The sequence below is a fragment of the Diadema setosum genome, chromosome 10, assembly GCF_964275005.1.
Source record: "Diadema setosum chromosome 10, eeDiaSeto1, whole genome shotgun sequence".
In the NCBI taxonomy this organism is placed as follows: domain Eukaryota; kingdom Metazoa; phylum Echinodermata; class Echinoidea; order Diadematoida; family Diadematidae; genus Diadema; species Diadema setosum.
This window is the reverse complement of record NC_092694.1, coordinates 33864842-33887444: the sequence shown is the minus strand read 5'-3', so window position 1 is coordinate 33887444 and position 22603 is coordinate 33864842. Positions and strand designations below refer to the sequence as shown.

Below are 22603 nucleotides of genomic sequence, written 5' to 3'. Positions count from 1 at the left end.
AGACACAAAGAAGGGAGGGGCGGGTATTAAAAAAAAAGAGGTTAACTGCCACACTCACAGCTGTATTCTCTGCTGCAACAACCACATCATCACTTCCTTCTTGCCTGTGTTATTTCATCATTGCACCGTTTGTCCGTCAATCAAGAATGCTAGACATCTTTTATTTTTCCTTTTACATTGTACATGAGCAGAGAATGTCACTTTTTGTAGATTTGCAGTCTGAAAACTACATTGTAAACTACACTTTTAATATACAGGTATTGTACTTTTGTTTGTGCCTCAATGCACACTACTGTACATGTACACCATGTAATTGCTTTTTCATGTGCACAGTACAGTTGTCCTGTAGTACACTGTATATTGTAACTTTTCTGCCCTACAACTGTACATCTGTACCTTGATTTGCCCGGCAGTACGTGTACAAATGTTGATGTACACTATTCCACATAGATTATATGCTGTTTTGGAAAACCAAACATTATAAATATTATGTACAGCTGTATAATTGCTGTACGGGCTATCAATGTACAATCACATCATGATACAATGTATAAAAAGACAGTGAACTACACTGTACGTAGAAAAGCACTTTGAGTGCAGACCTCCACAAAGCATCACAGTATGATACACCCATTCACACATGCTGTAAATTGCCCTATTTCCCAGCGAAAGAAGTCTTGTTTACTCTCATCAGCTTCCTGCTCCCTGTATCATTACTATCAATCATGTACAAATGTACATGTACAATTGCCTCTGCGCATGGAGCGTGCACTCAGTGAGCGTGTTGTATGCAAACCTCAATATTGTACATGCAGCTTCTAATCCCAAGTCCATTGACCTTACACTTGTATTGCCAAAGCTAAAGAATCCATCAAAAATGGCACAAAAAAAAAAAAAAAAAATCCTGGATCACTACCAAAATTAAATCACCAGTACCTTTACAGTACATGTACTTTGTATGTCATCATTGACTTTCCCTGAAAGTTTCATCTAAATCTGTTCACAACTTTTTGAGTCATTTCACAGACAGACAGACAGATAGACCAATGCCGGCAAAAACAAAACCTCCATGGTGGAGGTAATTACTGGTACAGTGTACATGTGTACCTCACACCTCTCAAATATCTATGCACAAGCCAAGCAGTGATATCATGCCCACTTCCATCCAGCAATAAACATGAAGGGGGTAGTCAAAACACATGCCAGCAAACTGCAACAGAGCCCTTTGAAATGTCCATCCCAGAAGAAATTACACACCAACAAAAACTGAGAAAAAAAAATACTGCAGTGTACTGAAACTCACTTAATACAGTTCCTATTAAACTGCATCACTGCTAACGAACAAAACATATAAACACACAATGCAAACCATCAAACTTCTCTGCCCTTCCACGGCCAGACTTTGACCCCTGCTCCCATTATACATGTGTAAATGTAGTGACCCATTTGGACCATTTCCATCCTACAGTAAAGTGTATTTATGTACAGTATACAAAATGTAGCACTGAAGCCATCTGCCATTGAAGGATACTTTCATAAACTTGAGACCCCAGTTGTCAGTCACTTGTCTATACAATGTGTACAAAGTGTATTTTCCTACATACCAGGTAATGTATCTTTGTTTGTTAATGGGGTTTTTTTTTTCTGTCTGTTTTGTTGATTTGTTGTTTTAGTTTTTGTCCAAGCCATTGCCAAGGTCTTTGTACTGAAATAGCCACAATTTTATTTAATACATTGTAGCTCTATGTGAAATCATACATATGTTACAGTAAAGAATGCAGTGCATTACATCACATGTTGCCATGGTAACATTGTCCTCAAATACGCTACAGCATCTCAGGCCCTTCCCTTTGTAACAGTCAACAGACAGACCTGCAACGGACATTGTTTACACAGCATAAAATATTTCCAACACTACCAAAGTTGCTCACACGAATTGAATTTTACACAGTGCTAGTGATACTACAATGTACTGCCCATCTCCAGACAAGATGAAATGTTGTAAATCACATTGTACAACCAGTACTGTTCATAACCTATGACACAAAAGAAAAAATCAACAAGAGTTGCAGCTTTCTAAATTCCTTTACTACAGTATTTTAGGTATTACAGCTGTAAATGAGATCAATTTGAAGATCACATTGCAGAGTGCAAAAAGAGAGCATCTCTACATCTTCCACTTGTGTCTCTTTCCTTCATGAAAAAATGTACATTGTGTAAAAAAAAAAAGATATAGGCCTACTATAAAAGTATAAATTTTTGCGGTGTTGAAATTTTCGTGCATTTCGCGCAACCAGAAACTAGTGCGAAAATAACAGCACGCAAATATTTTTGCTTGCCATGATGTTCCAGTAGTGGATGTCTTGATTCCATGGAATTAAAGACACGTGAAGATCTTCTAACCCCACAGAGCGCAAAAAAATTAGTCGCGCGAAGATATTCACTTTTACAGTAGGCCCATACAACTGTTATATTGCTGTCAAAAAGCATGCACCATAATTACCCTATAGTATAGTACAGCTGTACCACTACCAATACACACAGCTCTACTGATACAGTACAATATGTGTTGTATTATTTTTTCTAGTCTAGGCAAACAGGAACAAACTACTGGCCAAACACCAGTCTGGAATGAATGTCACATGAAAGATATTGAAAGTGTGAATTACAATTGGTTTTGTTTTGTTTTCTTACCTGTATCCTACAGTACATACATGTATCATGATTCAGACATACGTGTACACAGTACCTTACACCCAAAGTGAGTATGCATGAACTACATGTACATGTAAAGTACATTGTACATGTACTGTATGTCACAGGGGACTTTCCTCTGAATGTGGGGAACGAAAGTCCTCCCTGCGACTGGGATCTTTTCTATAGTCAAAGGTTGACTTTCTCTAAATGCAGCAGATTGTTAGCAGACCATTCACTCAATCAACTCTTTCGACTTGTGCAACTACAGTGCCTCGAAAGAAGTAGCCAATCACACAGTGTTCTTACAATGTAACAAGCAATAAGATTTATTATACTCGTCTCAAATTGTGGTAGTTTACAATAATAACATAGTACAGTGTACAAACTTGAATACAGATATCCAATTCCACTTGATCTTGAGCTTGGTTGCTCTGCTCGTTGGTTTATTCTAGAAGCTCCCGTGCTTGGTTGCTCTAGGTTGTCGACGATGCCCTGCCTGAGGTAGCGGGTCGTCTCCCCTTTCTTCTGGTCCTCTGTGGAACCCTAAACTTGGTCCTCGCTGGAACCCTAAACGATGGCTCTCTCCCCGGAACCCTAAACACCCTGTTAATTTGATAACATGATACCTCCCTTATAATTTGTGGTCTTTGGTTATTCCTGATTCTATTCATATAACTTCAACAAAACATATGATTGTATATTCCATCATATTAACATTGATTAGCCACACATAATTTCCATAATAATGTTTCACCATGGATCATTATCTTTCATTGTTGAATAGGGGTGATTAATCAGCCCATTAAAATCTAAGCGTTGTTCTAATTCTCTATTTTAACAATGCAATTAAAATTCGGTTTGACATACAAACATCACACATACAATACAATATCGGGAATTACATAGGAACTTACAAGGCATAAACAACTTCAATTAAATGATCGTGTACTTACAACAGTTGTTGGTGTTTACACTCGAATCCTCCTAGATTCTCTGCTGGACGGTCAGGCTGTCCAAGCCGAAATGCAACAATCCCTGAATCACACTGATTCCAATAACACTCTGCTACTCTCTAACTTCGCAATCTCGAAGTACCGTAGCCTGGTCCTGAGTGTTCCGCAAAATATGTGGCATCTGAATTTTATGCCCAAACACTGCATATTTATACATTTGTTGGACCATAGGTCTCCATGTAAAATTAATTAAATGAAGTGACTTCCTAGAAAGTTTTCACAGAAGTCCTGCCCCCTTTTCTCATTGGTTGGCGTTTTCTGTCTGTCAAAACTTTCCTGAGTATCTCATTTTGCATTGGTCAGCCTCTGCTTGACGTCACCACTTCCTGTCTACAGAAACCAAAATTCTTTGAAGTGGTCCTGTTTTGACCTAGCTAGAAACTTGTGTTTGACGTCGTGAATGACGTCCACATACCAGTTAGTATGAGGCATACTACCAGGGATACCCTTTCCTCGTATTTTGACGTCATGTAGGGTTTACTCATCCCCAAAACAGTTAATTCCAAATCACTCTCTTTTACTTTGATTGTGCATCGCAACATCTCCTTATATGGTTATTTTGATGCAAGCTTTTGTCTTTAAAGCTGCACTTCTTTTGTAACCATTGCGATAACATCAATTTCTTACATGAGCTACCTAATAAACAGTAGTACAGTGAGACAAATTATTACGTGACAAATACAAAATATGTCATATCCTGACACGACCCCCCATTTCAAGATAGTACTGCTATCTACAATAGTATTTTCACGTATGAAACTAATTTGTCCGTACATACACATGACAATATCAACATTCGATAATCCCCTCGCTATGGGTAAACATGCCCCTCTTACTCTGGACATCGGCTAAGGAAGTCTGCCCCAACGTTATCTGTTCCCTTGACAGCGGTCACGTGGTAGCGGTAGGATTGGAGGGCAAGTGCCCAGCGCAAGACTCGGTTGTTTTGCAACTTAGCCTTGGCAATGTACATGAGGGGACGATGATCCACCTCAAGTTCAAACTCTCTCCCATATAGGTAAACATCGAACTTTTTTACTGCCCATGCAATTGCGAGGCACTCTCGCTCTATGACGGCATACCGTCGCTCTGTGTCTGACAACTTCCGGCTGATGTATGCGATAGGGAACTTCTCTCCCTCTACGCGCTGCATTAGTACTGCGCCGATGCCTACGTCAGACGCGTCGGTCGCCAGTATGAACGGGGATTCATGGTCTGGAAGATGGAGTATGGGGGATGAAGTCAGTCGGGACTTCAGCGTGTTGAACGCCTGCTCTTCCAGGGGTCCCCAGTCTACGCGGTTGGCTCTGTCTTTCTTTGTTAAGTCCGACAGCGGTGCGGCGATAGCTGCGAAGTTGGGTATGAACTTGCGGTAATACCCAGCTAGCCCTAGAAACGCGCGTACCTCCCGCTTTGTTTGCGGCACTTCCGCCTGTAAGATCTGCTCTACTTTCTCAGGGTGAGGCTTCAGCGTGCCGCCACCTACGACATGCCCTAGAAAGTCGAGAGTCTTGAAGCCCACATGACATTTACTTGGCTTCGCGGTCAACCCAGCATCTGCAAGCCTCGAGAGTACAGCTTGCAAGGAATCCAAGTGTTCTTCCCAGGTCTCGGAGAACACAAGGATATCGTCGATGTAGTTCACTACATTGTCGAGTCCAAACAGCACTTCTCGCATCAGCCGTGAGAAGGTAGCTGGTGCATTCACCATACCAAACGGCAGCACGGTGAAGTGAAACAGGCCTTCAGCGGTGACGAATGCTGTTTTCTCCTTATCAGACTCGGCCATGGGTATCTGCCAATACCCCTTGCTGAGGTCGAACTTCGAAAAGTACTTACCTCTTGACAGCTTCGCCAGGAGAGTGTCAGCAATCGGAATAGGTTCTGGATCGAACACAGTTATAGCATTCAATTTGCGGTAGTCGACGCAAAATCTGTTACTTCCGTCCTTCTTTTTCACTAGTACGATCGGTGACGCGTACTTGGATCGTGATTTCTCTATCCCGCCCATCTTTAGCATTTCGCTCAATTCTGCTTTTACCGCAGCTTGCATAGATTGTGGTAGGGGATACGGCTTGCTTACCACGGGGTCAGCGGTAGTGAGTGTCACTGAGCATTCCATCGCGTTTGTTCGCCCTGGTACATCGGTTAATTGTGCATCGAACTGATTTAGCAGATCGGCTACCTGCGCTGCTTGTGACTCAGTAAGTTCCGCATCTATCACCACGTCGGCCACGCTCTCATTCTGCGATAAGGCGGGCAGTCCTATGCACGGTCGATCGAGATCGGATTCGACCTCTTCTTCGACTACGGAGATGGCATTCGCTTGGACTTCATTGTCCCTACTTCGCGCACGGTCAACATACTTCTTCAAGAGGTTAACATGGTAGGTCTTGACCTTGCCATTGACCTCCACTCTCACATCACATCGCCCTAGTGTGCCTGTGACCGTATACGGTCCCTGCCATTGCATCAGGAGTTTGCTTGCGCTCGTTGGCCTCATAATGAGCACTTTATCGCCAACCTCAAACTTCCTGTCACGCGCCTTTGCGTCATAGTACTTGGCATATCTTTTCGATGCGCGCTTGAGCTCCTCATGCGCCACTTTGCAAGTCTCCTCGAGTCTCGCTCGTAGGTCCACAACATACTCGTATGTTGTTTTGACCTCTTCGTCGACTGTTTCCGCTTCCCAGATTGTCTTAATCAGGGAGAGAGGTCCACGTACAGTCCTACCATACAGCAGCTCAAACGGACTAAAGCTAAGGCTAGCTTGTGGTACCTCCCTATACGCGAACAACAATGCCGGTAAATAACGGTCCCAATCTTTCGGTCGCTCTGCACTCATTCGTCGCAGCATGGCTTTGAGAGTTCCATTGAATCTCTCAACCAACCCATTGCACATGGGATGGTACGGAGTTGTGTTAAGCTGCTTTACGGACAGCAAACGCCCTAACTCCCTCATTAGCTCAGAAGTGAACTGCGCCCCTCTATCAGAGAGAATCTCGTCTGGCAAACCTAAGCGGCTAAACATCTCGACAAGCGCCTCAGCCACTCGCTCGGTTTCAATGCTCGGTAATGCAATAGCTTCGGGATAGCGAGTTGCGTAATCGACCAGCGTCAAAACATACCGATTCCCACGATCGGTCTTGGGGTCAAAAGGTCCTACGAGGTCAATCGCCACGCGCTTGAACGGAGTATCAATGAGCGGCATGCTCGCGAGCGGCACGCGACCCACACTCCCCTTATTCACGGTGCGCTGACAGATATCACACGATATGCAATATCGCCGGACGTCATCTCCCATACCTGGCCAATAGAAGCTTTGCTGTAATCGGTCGAGTGTTTTCTGTGTTTTTAGGTGCCCAGACATTATGCCATCATGGGCAAGCGCCATTAATCCATCACGGTATGCGCTCGGTACGGCCAATTGTCGAACTGGCTTGCCATATTCCAATTTTGTAGATTGGAATTCGCGATAGAGCAGGCCTCGATGCACGAGAAACTTGCTCTCATTTCCTTTGCTTGTGGTCGTTTTCTGACCACTCTCTGCTGCTCGCCAAGCCTTCGCAAGCGTCGGGTCAGCCTTTTGCGCTGCTTCATACTCACCTTTACTCGTCGCGAGTGAGAGTGCACTTGCTGTCGGCAGTGGTTTGAGGGGTTTCGCACTTTGCGCTTTCTGGCCACGTGTCTCTACCGCCCCTCCCTCGGATGATTCAACCATCTCTTCCTCCTTTACCACTACCTCGTCACTATCAAGTGACCACTGTGGATCGGGATTACTTTGGTCCCTGACCCCGGGAATATTCCCCAAAATAAGCTCATACATTGGGTCTTCCATAACCAGAGCTTCCACTTCCCCAGTGTAGAAAGGCGTGTCTACCCATACCCTAGCAATGGGGAATTCTCTGACAGTCCCGTCTATCAAAACCACCCTCTTCTTCTGCCCTGCAACAATCTGAGGGGTTCTAACAAACACTGACTTTACCACGGCTGTACTACAGCCACTGTCCCTTAGAACGGACACTACATGCCCTCCTACTTTTCCCTGAAGAACAGGCATGTTCACACCTGATGGTCTGACTCCCGAAGAGCATCCTGCCTCGAGAAGGGGTATTTCATCCCCCGAAGCTAGCTTCACATACGAGCCCGGCTGTCTTGCCGTTTCATATCTAACGGTGTTAGCCTCAATACAGGCAGCCCCCTTTCGGTCCCGACTAGTCTTCTCCTCAGACCCCTTCATTTCATCCAAAGCAGCAGCCCGGTTTGGTCTCGGACTATTCGTTTTGGCCTGGCAGTTTCGAGCCAAATGACCTGCCTTCCCACAAACATAACAACCACTTGACCCCTTATTTCCTTGTGGGCCACTGAATTTGGAAACCAAATGACCCTGACTTTGGCCCTTGTCAGGTCGCTTTTGGTCTTTGTAGGAGTGGTTCTTTTGTTCCTTATGGGGATGGGCCTGACTGTATTGATCCGCTAGCTTCGTCATTTCATTTAAGTTTGCCGGATGTCTCTCGCGGACAAACTGCTTTAGCTCTTTCGAGCTCCTGGCATAAATTTGATCCATTATCATCAGTTGAATTAGGTCATCAAACTCAGCCCTAAAACCAGCTAACTCTAACCAACGCAAGAGATAGCGCTTCAGCCTCTCGGCTAACTGACTGTGAGTCTCGCCAGGCTCTACCTGCGAGCTCCGGAATTTGGCTCTAAATCCCTCTTCGTTCAACTCATACCTTTGGAGTAAGGCGGCCTTTAATTCATCGTAATCATTTGCAAGTTCTGACGGCATTCGGGAATACACTTCCAGGCCTTTGCCCGTCAACAGTGTACTGAGGGGTAGGGCCCACTGAGTTCTGGCCCATCCCATACTCTCAGCGTATCTCTCAAATCTGCATAGATAGGAATCTAAGTCATCTGTTTTCTCATTGAAAAGAGGTAATTTCACCTTTTTCATGCCATTACAAGGAGAATCATTCCTAGGTCTGGCTGCTGCAATTTGCAGCTCCAGCTCTTTCATTTCTTTCAAATGTTCTCTTTCCTTTTGTCGTTCCTCTCTTTCCTTTTGTCGTTCCTCTCTTTCCTTTTGTTGCTCCTCTCTGAGCTTTTCTTCCTTCAAGTCTAGTTTCTCCTTTTCATCCCTAGCAAAATCGACCAATTCCCTGCCTGTCAGCCCTGCCTCCTTCCCCAGTTTTATGAGTTGGGAATACACATCCATTGCAATGTACAGTCACGTTACTATAGCAACAATCACTCAATGTAATCTGACCTTAAGACGCTGGACCTTGAGCCTAACTCTCACTGGCCAGGCAAGTGGCCACTGGCGGTCTAACCTTTGGCTTCTTGTTTCGAGTTGTCAGTTGCACATTAGTTGACTGGTCTAGTTATTAACTTTTAACAATTGCTGCCCGGATTCTCCACCAATTCTTGTCACAGGGGACTTTCCTCTGAATGTGGGGAACGAAAGTCCTCCCTGCGACTGGGATCTTTTCTATAGTCAAAGGTTGACTTTCTCTAAATGCAGCAGATTGTTAGCAGACCATTCACTCAATCAACTCTTTCGACTTGTGCAACTACAGTGCCTCGAAAGAAGTAGCCAATCACACAGTGTTCTTACAATGTAACAAGCAATAAGATTTATTATACTCGTCTCAAATTGTGGTAGTTTACAATAATAACATAGTACAGTGTACAAACTTGAATACAGATATCCAATTCCACTTGATCTTGAGCTTGGTTGCTCTGCTCGTTGGTTTATTCTAGAAGCTCCCGTGCTTGGTTGCTCTAGGTTGTCGACGATGCCCTGCCTGAGGTAGCGGGTCGTCTCCCCTTTCTTCTGGTCCTCTGTGGAACCCTAAACTTGGTCCTCGCTGGAACCCTAAACGATGGCTCTCTCCCCGGAACCCTAAACACCCTGTTAATTTGATAACATGATACCTCCCTTATAATTTGTGGTCTTTGGTTATTCCTGATTCTATTCATATAACTTCAACAAAACATATGATTGTATATTCCATCATATTAACATTGATTAGCCACACATAATTTCCATAATAATGTTTCACCATGGATCATTATCTTTCATTGTTGAATAGGGGTGATTAATCAGCCCATTAAAATCTAAGCGTTGTTCTAATTCTCTATTTTAACAATGCAATTAAAATTCGGTTTGACATACAAACATCACACATACAATACAATATCGGGAATTACATAGGAACTTACAAGGCATAAACAACTTCAATTAAATGATCGTGTACTTACAACAGTTGTTGGTGTTTACACTCGAATCCTCCTAGATTCTCTGCTGGACGGTCAGGCTGTCCAAGCCGAAATGCAACAATCCCTGAATCACACTGATTCCAATAACACTCTGCTACTCTCTAACTTCGCAATCTCGAAGTACCGTAGCCTGGTCCTGAGTGTTCCGCAAAATATGTGGCATCTGAATTTTATGCCCAAACACTGCATATTTATACATTTGTTGGACCATAGGTCTCCATGTAAAATTAATTAAATGAAGTGACTTCCTAGAAAGTTTTCACAGAAGTCCTGCCCCCTTTTCTCATTGGTTGGCGTTTTCTGTCTGTCAAAACTTTCCTGAGTATCTCATTTTGCATTGGTCAGCCTCTGCTTGACGTCACCACTTCCTGTCTACAGAAACCAAAATTCTTTGAAGTGGTCCTGTTTTGACCTAGCTAGAAACTTGTGTTTGACGTCGTGAATGACGTCCACATACCAGTTAGTATGAGGCATACTACCAGGGATACCCTTTCCTCGTATTTTGACGTCATGTAGGGTTTACTCATCCCCAAAACAGTTAATTCCAAATCACTCTCTTTTACTTTGATTGTGCATCGCAACATCTCCTTATATGGTTATTTTGATGCAAGCTTTTGTCTTTAAAGCTGCACTTCTTTTGTAACCATTGCGATAACATCAATTTCTTACATGAGCTACCTAATAAACAGTAGTACAGTGAGACAAATTATTACGTGACAAATACAAAATATGTCATATCCTGACACTGTATACAAAGGCAATAGAAACTACATGTAGGCCTATTCAAGATTATTCACGGAAATGTATTGCATTACGTATAGTACATAAAATTCATACAGTAAAAGTCTGAGAAATGTAGATGAAAATTCTTTGTTTCAAAACAGCCTACCTGATGTTTCTGGTTTATTAAAGTACTGAGCAACACACAGTACAAATGAACAATGTGGCTGTACAATGTACCATGTACATTGTACTTTTCACTTGAAATCAGCACTCTAGTACCTCTGTCCTGCCAATTTTAATACTGAGTATCAAAACAAGTGGAAATTATGAGCTTCTCCATAAAGACAATTTGCAGGGACTGTTTTACCATGTCCAGGCAGGGTACAAAAGATTTAATACCTGGACGCTACCTGGATGTTGTTACAGTGTAACTCTAATTCGAAAAGCTCAGCCTTCCTACATCATGTAGCTTCTTTGTTCGCAGACGTGTTAATAACCCTATTCACTTCATTACACCTGTACATAGTCTCAAGGTACACTTGTACTCATTATACGTATCTTTGTATCTATATTACTCTTTGCTTTTATCTTTGTACAGTGTACCCCTTTGTATTTCTTTGGAGCTCACTGAACAATACGACAGACTGCTCTAAATACCAAAACATCCACAAATTTGTACAGTAAACATCAGTTCTTTATGACTTTCCCATAACTTTTTTCCGATTAAATAACTGTATTCATTTCACTTGCTTCTATGGATACACAGAATTAGCCTTGGCATTCACTCCTTTGTCCTTTGGAATTGGAAGCCAAGGGTTTTCACAGAGTCATAACACTCAAAGGAATGCATGCTAAAATTGGCACTCCAATTTCTGTCTAGACAGAAGCCGCAAACATGGAAGTCTCGTACAATTTTTTTTTTCCCGAAAAAAAAAGTCTCACAGCGTTGCCACTTCCTGCTACCACGACAACGGCTATAAACACATAACGTAATCTGTAGGTCAACCAAGGTACAATGCTACTTTCATCACCAGGCACCAGAGTGACACATCAAATAGGCAATCGCCTTGTAATTGCCACGCATCGAGGGACAAAAATAAAAAATTGAAAATGAAAAAGCAAGGACAGGGTTGCCTTTATAGTCACAGTGTACACTGGTGAATCCCCCTTTCTCCTCCTCCCTCTCCCCCCCCCCCCCCCCCCCCCATGGCGAGGGTATTCAAATATTTTGATTACACAAACCTTGCAGGAATATTATAATAGAGTGATCAGCCATAAGCTATTAAAAGCACAATTTACACATGCAGGTCGATACAAAAGTACAGTACCCTTGCATGTTGACATACACTTGTACGTTGTACTGTACGTACGATGTACAACATTGTACAAACTTGTACATACTGTAACGTACAGTATACTGGTACATGTATTATCTGTATCATCCAAAACCTACACTATAATACATTGTGTACATTATATACATTAAATCTGGACAATTACATTAGGGTAACCACTGCCCACACATACTGTACAAATGCACATGTGTACATGTACACTTGTGCACATACACTTGTGCACATACTTGTACATGTACAAGTACAACCTCCTCACATTTGCACTCTCACAATACTTGTACAATGTACATCATATCATGTATCAAAATTTCCATTTTCAAGTGATGTTTATCAAAAACTCGCTCTCATAAACTACACTTTGAATACCATACATGTATTTGCACAATATTAAACTTGCAAGTTTTTTGGTTTTGTTTTTTTTTGGTTTTTTTGTATTTTTTTTTTTTGTATTTTTTTTTTTTTTTTTGGGGGGGGGGGGGGGCATACATGTACACTTATACATCGTACTGTACAAACATTGTACACATTGTATGGGAATTTAAATCTAACTACGCTTTGTTCACCGACTGTCTCACACACTGATAGTACAGATTTCTGGAAACTAATTGTCAATGTAAGAGATTATTTTACTCCTCTTTTTGTATTAAAATCCCCATTGTGTCATCATGGCCTTCCAACTAGACTGAGGCACATTGCTACAAGATCTGAGTGGGTTTGTAAACATACTCTACAATGTGTGTGTGTGTGTGTGTGTGTGTGTAGGCCTACACAGTTTGGCCCGAATTCACGAAGGTGGTACAAATGAAACCATGGTTTAAACCATGGACAAAAACCATGGAACGCCAGGTGTCGCACGGAATATTTCGTTACGAACTCAGTCATTTCGTCGATGAAATGATTATTTTGTAACGAAATAGCAACATTTTGTAACTAAATGAACATTTCGTCCATGAAATGATAATTTCGTTAACGAAGCGGTCATTTTGTCGATGAAGGGCTGGGGGTTGGGGGACAGGGGAGCTCTAGGGATGGGGGATGGGCGATCAAGGGGAGAGGGATAATGCATGCAAACTACGACAGTTTATCATGTACAATGGTGTACGTAAAAAGTGCACCTGCCTTTGCTTTGAGACAGAAACAATGCAGACTTTACACTGTACATTTGTACTACTTTTAGTACACAAGTGTACATTATAGATACAAATGTACATGTACACTGCAATATAACACAATTTTTTTCTGCTCCGGTCACACTGGCAAAACTTTGCGAAGTTTAAAGGGGATGGCTAGTAACTGATCAGTGGGAATCAGTGGGAATGCTGGGGGATGATTGTTCCAATCCTTGTGGGATTCATTTAAGAGTACATTATACATGTATGTCTATTGTTGTGTGAAAATTATTTGCTTCAGAATGGTCTCATATTCAAGTAATGTGCAGTTTAATGTTTCCAGGTTAGCATGCCTGTACAGTGACGGGGCGATCGTTAACGATGAAAGTATTGTGAACAAGAAAAAAATGTCAGTATTCATAAACAAAGTGATTTATATATTTCTGCAAAGCTTAAGTCTCTAGGAATATGAATAGTTAACTTTCAGAAGGTGAAAATGTCTTTAGAACGATTGAGAGATGGTGTTTTGAGGCCCTTTTTAGACCACCTGAACCCGATCTGATGGCGAAATTTTGGTGACCAAAATTATGACGTCATGACATGGACGAATCAGCCCTGCGCTCGCTGATGTGATACGCTACCGCTAGCTAACTTTGCACCCAAGCTACGCTCTGTATCACGCCGCCGCGGGCGATGGCCTGAGTGCACCGAGGTATCTGTACGTGTCTTGTTTACTCTATCAAGCAAAAGTGAGTTATAATTTCACTTATTGAATCCATCTTCCTTCGAATTACCATGAAGTATACCTTTTTAAATTTCTACTTGCGCTTTCGCGCCTCAGTCTCTACTCTTAAACGGCTTATAGTAACCGTTTAATAGGCCTAGTTAGTACAGTAGTAGAGCCTAACGTTACGGTAGAACAAGAACTCTGACCTAGCTAACGTAAGGATCTACGTTGTGGAGTAGCCTATGTAGGGTTGGACCTACTACTCATCGACCGCCTAATGTTTATTTGCTTGATAAGAATATTTAACACCGAAATTCACGTAAAAAACTTGACCTACGTGATTGAGAAAATCCAGCTCTATCAAATGCCGTTGTTCCCTTTTCGATTCGAAGTTTCAGTGCAAAAATGTCGCCGACGAACTAGCGTGGCCTCGTTTCAGCTCCCCGTGGTAAATCGCGTTATCAGGATCGACCGCTGTTTTTTGCATTGACAATGCACGCAAACCGAGTTGTATTGAACACCGTGTTGTAGAAAACGTCAACGAAGCTTTTTAGGAACTTCCATAGACATTACATTGTGCTGTCATTACGATTCGGTGAAAGTATTCATTCGAAATTTTGTCCTTGATTAAAACCATTAATGAACAGTGAATTATCGCGTTTTCCCACACCATCCTCATCTACATTCAAAGCCGATCCATTTTTATGTGCTTTGCGCGCAGACGAAGTGCGTACTAAGTGTTCAGTGCGCGAATTATACACGGTCGGTTTAAAAGAATGTGGTCGATATGTAGTGGGGCTACCATACACACCAAACTAGCTCTCCGGCGGGGACTCGGCGGTTCGCTACTGATGTTGCTTCAGACTATATTATTAGTATTATTATGGCTATTATTTATTTATTTATTCATTTATTTATTTATTCACTCATCTCTTCTTCTTTTTTTAAATAATGGTACATTTTACCCTGCTGTTTCTGCCGATAAAGCAGATGCGACTAAAGACAGGCAAGGTACAGTATTGTATTGCATCCGCTCACAAAGAACTACGTGCTTTATGAATGGCGGACTCGATGTAGAGCTAGCTAGCGCTGCACACTCGATCGTAAAGGGTACGTTCGTCCATGTCGTGACATCATATTTCAGGGCCCCGAAAAAGACGGCCGTTCTGGAGCAAAAATCGGTGAAGTAAATCAGTCAGTTTTAACTCGCGATTTTTCAGTGGTACTAATATATTTCAAAAAGTCACATAAAAAATCTGTTTTAACAGACATTTCCCTCTGCTTTGACACCTTCTTTTGTATGATTTTCTTGATTTTAATGTCTCGTTCACCATCCTTTAACACTTGCAGCTGAGCTTTTGCGAAGTTTATCATGTGACCAGCGGTGTTTGTGGTGCCTCAGAAGCAGGTGGTCACTACGATGTATGTTTAATACAGTATATTGTGCGTGTGTTGTCTACTGTATGAAAACAATCATTACTGTCAGACAGCACACACTTTCTCCTTTGTTGCACATGCGCTCCAGTGACCCTATCGAGAAATTAAACTGACAGATATTTACCAGAAGTTTGGCCACCGGTGTGAACTGAGGAGCAAACATCACAAAAGTTCATGGAGTTCAACTTTGAGAAGTCTTGCCAATGTGACCAAGGCTATTCTGTTCAGGAATAACTTGTGTATCCTTTCTCTCTTAATACATGAACATACATGTATGTGTACTTTGATAGAGAAATACAAATAAATTAAAATGCTTGCAAAAGCTCTTGTCTTCACTCTACTGCACTGAATGCCAGTGGCACTTCGCAAAAACTTCATGCCACGAAAAAGGCCGTCAGCTCCACTTTGCAAAAATTTAATGCTACGAATATTTCTGGCTTTACAGTAAATATTGTTCTTGCCTTTCCTGCTTTGTACAGTGTACTTCAACAAACTGGCTGTTCACCCTGATGTTTTGGCATTTAACCAATTGTCTGACATTTTTACCCTAGCCCTAGTTCTCCAATGACTTAAATTGTGCAGTGTACAGATGTAAATGTATACAATGTGTACAGACGGACAGTGTATTAAAATAGTATGGAAGATGTTCATCATCGTGGTAGTAAAACTGAAAGAATTAAGCTAATCTATTGTCTCACGAAGCGAGGTTAACACGAAGATGATTACAACATTTCGCAGCTGAAACGAAAGTGTGCACGGTGTCTATTAATGGGGTCAAGTAGAGTTACAGAAGCCAGCATACTGTACATTAGATACAGCATACCCCAACAATTCATGAAATACTGTGAAAGTGGACATTTTTGCATTGTTGAAATTTTCGCGCATTTCACGCAACCAGAAACTACTGCTAAAATCAAACAAAGCACACAAATATTTTGGCTTGCCATAAGTTCCATTACATGTAGTTGATGTCTTGATTCCGTGGAATTAAAAAACACGCAAAACTCTAATAACCCGCCCGGAAAATTAGTCGCGCGAAAATATCCACTTTTAAACTACAGTATTTGATTGCTAGTCTTAGCAGAACATGCTCCTCTCTGCCAGGAAAACTAATGTGCGATGAGTAGCGAGCGAGCGAGTCTCAAACTGGTAATCATCCCTGTTTGTGGCAGGGTGCCTACAATTCTCGGTATCGCCAATGTGCAGAAAATTTCTGCGCGCGCTGAAGAGCTCTGTCACAGATGCACTGTGGGATTCCCCGGTGCCCTTGTTCGCTTCCGATTGTCTCGTGCGAGTCGCAATTCCCATAGGATTCAATGGAATTATCCGTCTGCTTTTCCATTGTTAACCTTTTTTTTTTTTTTCTTGGCTATAATTCAGCTTAAAAGAATTGAAAGTTTCTAGGTTTTACTGATTTGTGGTCGCGAGAGTCATTCACTAATGTGCACAAGGCTTTAATGTGCTGGTCACATGATGGAAAGCGAAGAAATCTTCCAACAAAAAATAGTACCTCCGGATATAACTATACACAGCCCAGTCGCTGTACATGGTACGTCGCGACAGAGCTGTACGCGCGCGACCACCAATCACTAGGAGAGCGACGTAATCGTATCACGATAGCTTTGACTTTTGATACTTACGATCATTTTTGTCACCTCAAACTCATCGAGTATACTCTTCAATATTTACTCTACATCTGATGCTATATATTCAAATGTACGTAATGAAACTTACCGAAATTGATCATCATATCCAGCATGTCCACACCGTACACAATCTTTCACGCCAGGCCAAGCTTAGATATCGGGTGGTCACGTGATGTGAATGCCCTTTCAAGCAGCGTACGCACGGTTACTAGTATACAGCTATAAACTGTACTGGTTTGTTCGACACTTTCAACGCACACGCGCTCGCTCTGGAGCACATCCGGTCACGCATGCGCATAAGTAAAGGCGCCATTTTGAATCCTGCAACGACGAAGCCCGACGGTCAGGAATTGCGCTAGAAAGTGTCATTTATTTGTTCCACGGACTTATCGCAAGTGGTCTCCATGGACCCAGTGTGGCGAACTATTCTTCTGTAATAGAAACATGCATTTAACGTGAGTAAAGTATTTTGTTTAAAGGAGAAAAGTATACATGTTCCTAAGTTTTGTAGTTGTGTTGAGGTTCCTCACTTCGAGGCTGCATGCCGTGCGCGTCAGACGCTGTTTTCGCATAGCGTAACAGTGTCTGGTCGGGCTACTCCGGATAAAGACTGCATGATCCGAGTGTATGTGCAGCCAAAACCCAGGCAAGTTTGTCCTGTGAGCTATCCCATAATGCATCTACATGTAAAACGCTGCTCTGTGCACGGCAACTAGGTAGTGGCGATACCGAGAATTACATGTATATTTGCAGCAAGGGCCGTTTCATTCGTTGATGAAAAGGTCCAATCAGATGAGTACCCTCACTTCTCTCCCTGCATCATGCTGAAAAGTAGCTTTTTAGCTTTTTAGATTATGCGTAGACGCAACCTGTAAAAAAATAAAATGGCGCCCTCGTATGAATGGTGCATGGATCAAGTAGGCCTAGATCCACACAGCTCTCTGTGTCGTGAATTAAGCAGACATAAGTTATGTCATAACCCAGAACACGTAGAAATAGAGAAACTCAGACGAGGCAAGCTACAGCGGACAGTGCTGTACACTGTATAAAGATCGAGTTTGATATTATTGCGCATGCTCAGAACAGGTTTTTTTTCCCCTCTGAACATCCCCGTCACGAAAATCTAAACTTTCTAATTGTTAAAAGCTCCCTCCTGACTATTGTCAATCAGGTTGACTCATGAAGCTACTAATAACAGAAGAAACTATTTGTGTATAAACCCAAACCATCAATAAAAATTGGCATCATTTTGAGATCAAAACTGTGTCGTGTGTGGGCCCCCAGATCTAAACCCTGGCCTTGTTGGGCCCTTGGCCTGACCCTGCCCTGGATTGCCTAGATTCTATTGTGTTTGAGGTCAAGGAGTGGCGAGCACTTGCCTGCACGCGGGAACTATTACTTTCTTTAGTAAGAATATGTGCATTGCATTTGGCATTATCACCCTTTCCCCTCCCTTTCTCTTTTTCTCAGTTCTGGCTCACTCCTTACGATGACCTCCCGACTGTACCTGAGCCGTGTTCCTACTACTCATGACCATTGATAACTTGGTAATCATGCACTAAGTTTTAAACCGCTTGAAGTTTAATTCGTGTTAGCGGAGCTAGCCCCCAGAATGGTTTCAGTGTAAACGCAGCGCGCGTCAACCACTTAGCAAGGACAGACCAACGCAATGCGGCGTTTCATTCAACCAACCTCCATTCCGACTCGCCAACCCTGCATGGCTGATGCCCCGTACGACAGACAATCGGTACTTCCATCTTCGGAGGTCGTTTCCACGTTTGGTTCAGATAAATATGCCCCCATTTTACTTCTGGTGGTAGACGAAGCGTGCTGTCGACAGAAGCAGTCGGTTAGACAATGGATCAAACTGAAGTTCCGGTATTTTTAGCAGTTGTAGTACCGACGTGCGTCTTTGGTCCCTATTTCTTCACGTGGGTACGGTACACACAAAGTATGCACGAGTAGAGTGCAGTAGATTTCCAATTTGTACAATTTCCACATGCACATGTACAACTGTGTACTTGTATGTGGCTTCTAAAGCGGCGACACGTACGTTAACGTACGTACGTAAGTACGTATGGTACATGTCCACGCCACACACTATGCACTACTCCGTATCAGCTGCGGTCGGTCGCGATCGCAGATCGCCGCGTAGCCCGACGTGTGATGTTTACGGAGAGGAGATGATTATAGTGCGCGTGTCGTACGTGGACGCATGTGTATCACATTGGGCAGTCCATTTGTGTTCGCAGGAAGCATGCTGCACCACTACGGACTCATTCAGAAACTAGAGATTGTAATTTGTCATCACTGACAAATTAAGGTGATCCGATTTTTTTTTATCAATGATTCGAGTCCTGATCGCAATAGGCATGACCATACAAGTTTCATCTGTGTTTAGAGACATTGGCCGTGTGATGTTTGCATTCTCATTTAGCAAAGGGAGTCATATCTGCCATGTTAGGTACCAAATTCTGTATACACTATAACGAAGAAACAGCAACAAGTACATATGACCTTTGACCCACCTTTGCACTCCCAAGATTGCATCTGATGAAATAGTGGTTTATTTTGTGAAATGATTCTCGCGACATCGTCTATACGTGTGAAAAATATGGGAAAGGTAGGACAGGTATTTACTAAGATACATGATGAAACATTTATGACCTTTGACCCTAATTTACATACCCAAGATGTTGTCCGATCTAGTAGTTGTTATTTTATGAAATAATGTACGAGACATGAACTAAACATGTGCAAAATATGGGGGTGATAGGGCGTGTTTTTCTTGAGTTATTGCAAAGAAAGTTGCAGAAAGAAAGAAATATCTCAATACATAGAAGATAAGCTTTAATTTCAACCAAGTTTTTATCGTAATCCCGACATCGTATGAAAAGACGAAGTAAACAAAACGATAGCGCAAAGTCTCAGCAGCAACATATTAAAATCTGGGAGAAATTCACGGAAGGGTAAGTGAGCTAGTGCTCGATAAAGACAATCATGTCAATTTTCACATTAAAAAAAATTCCCTCCCATAGAGATAACACGTCATAACGAAGATACAAAAAGAAGTACATATGACCTTTGACCTCAATTTGTACAGACAAGATGGCATCTGAGTAAAAAGTAGTTATTTTGTGAAACGATCCTTGTAACATGGTCTTTGCGTGTGCAAAATATGGGAAAGATAGGACATGTATTCACTAAGATACTGGGTGAAACACTTATGACCTTTGACCCTAATTTACATACCCAAGATGGTGTCCGATCAAGTAGTTGTTATTTTATGAAATAATTCACGTCACATGAACTAAACATGTGCAAAATATGGAAGTGATAGAGGCCGTCTTTCTTGAGTTATTGCAAAGAAAGTTGCAGAAAGAAAGAAATACTTCAATACATCGAAGATAAGCTTTAATTTCAACCAAGTGTTTTGACGTGATGCAGACATCGTATGAAAAAACGAAGGGCACACTTACGATAGCACAAAGTCTCAGCTACAACATATTAAAATCTGGGAGAAATTCACCGAAGCATAAGTGAGCTAGTGCTCGATAAAGATAGTCATGTCATTTTTCATTTCCATAAAAACTGCACTCCCATAGAGTTAACACGTAAACTGGTCAAATTTGACAAGATTACATTCAATCCATTTTTACGAGGTGATGCCGTCATCTAATCAAAATACCGTTATTACGTTAATGAAAGAGCATTTAATAAGCTACAACATACTGAAATCTTGGTGAAAATTGACAAAGGATTAGTGAGATACGCTCGAATGAACTTGAAATTTGATGACGTCATTTTGAAAATTTACTTTTTTTACTTTATTAAGAAATTTGATATCTTTTAATCATTTTGTCAGCATTGCCACCCCATGAAATGACATGTACAACTCATCAGCTTTCAAAATATGTACAGAAAATGGGGGGTCACCGTCCATCCTGACAAGTAAAATCGGATTTAAAATTGGCAGTTTTTTGGCATAGTTGCACTGTATATCGCCATTGACGCGCGCGCGGAATTTCAACTTTGACGGGCCCGTATGACGTCATATTGAGTCGGATTGACTTGAAACTTGGTAGAAATATTCCTTGACATTTCAGTCATCCGATGAGTGTAAAAAAACGGGAAATTTCTATTGCATATGAGCTGTGCGTGCGTATATGTGCGCGCGCGTACGCGTCCGTCCAATTTTTTCAATTTTTCAAAAAATGCTCCAAATGATCTGAAACGTGTGCAAAAAAAAATTGAGCTCGATTGGAGCATGTCAACATTTTAACGTGCGCGTACGCGCACGGTTTAAGTGTAAACTGAAATTTGAGAAAATGTGTAGAGTGCGCCTGATTTGAACTATGTGTGACGTAAATTTCATAGAAAAATTCCATTCCATTAATGAGATATTAATGAAAATGTGCTTTCATATAATGACGTCATAGTGACGTCACGGTCCATTGATCACAATGATTTTACAAAATCTGTCGTCTTTGTGACATGATACATATATGGTATAATTTTGAAATTGATAGGCAGAGGACTTTCTGAGTTAACCTCTGCACAACTTTTGTCCAGAAATAAAGAATCAGTACAGATACAGAAGGTGATCCGAAGGATACTCGGATCACCTAACTAGACCCGGAATTTGTCAAGACTGACAAATTAGGTGATCCGATTTTTTTTTTTTAATCAATGACTCGAGTCCTGATCACAATAGGCATGACCATAAGGTTTCATCCTTGTTTAGAGACATTGGCCGTGTGATATTTGGATTCTCATTTAGAAAAGGGAGTGAGACCTGCCATCTTTGGTACCGAATTCCGTATACACTAACGTAAATACAGAATGAAGTATATTTGACCTTTGACCTCACTTTGCACACCCAAAATGGCGTCTAAGCAAAAAGTGATTATTTTATGAAATGATTCTTGTAACATGGTCTTTGCGTGTGCAAAATATGGGAAAGATAGGACATGTATTCACCAAGATACTGGATGAAACATTTATGACCTTTGACCCTAATTTACATATCCAAGATGGTGTCCGATCAAGTAGTTGTTATTTTATGAAATAATGTACGTGACATGTACTAAACATGTGCAAAATATGGGATTGATAGCCATTGTTGTTGTTCATCTATTGCACAGAAAGTAGAAAGAAAGAAAAATAAAGAAAAAATTGTTATTTTATAGAAATTTGAAGGAGAAGCATAAAAAAATCAGAAAAAGATAAAGTAAGGAAAGGGAGATTGAGATTAACTAAAGAAAAAGAAGAAAAAAAGTGTTAAAAAAATTTAAAAAAATATTGGCAGGGGTGAGCCTCGAACCAGGGACCTTAGGATTACGAGTCGGATGCGCTACGCAATGACCTATTTCATTCTCCATAGGCCCTGTGTATTAAGCAAAATGACGCTGCATCGAAGCCTCCTGCCATTTTCAACCAAGTTTTTTGACGTGATGCCGACATCGTATGAAAAAATGGAGGACACACTTACGATAGCCCAAAGTCTCAGCTACAACATACTAAAATCTGGGAGAAATTCACCGAAGCATAAGTGAGCTAGTGCTCGAAAAAGAGAGTCATGTCAATTTTCACTGCCAGAAAAACTGCTCTCCCATAG

The 22603-nt window shown here is 41.7% G+C and overlaps 1 protein-coding gene across 1 annotated transcript in view; it reads right to left on the bottom strand.

The window, feature by feature from the left end:
* Nucleotides 1-18909, bottom strand: part of LOC140234309 (protein phosphatase 1G-like) — a 34320-nt gene extending 15411 nt beyond the window's left edge. The window contains exon 1 of the mRNA XM_072314371.1: nt 18679-18909. Within this exon, the coding sequence (XP_072170472.1) occupies nt 18679-18789 (111 nt within the window). The 5' untranslated portion in view covers nt 18790-18909. The remainder of the gene's footprint in view (nt 1-18678) is intronic.
* Between the last annotated feature and the right edge of the window lie 3694 nt (nt 18910-22603).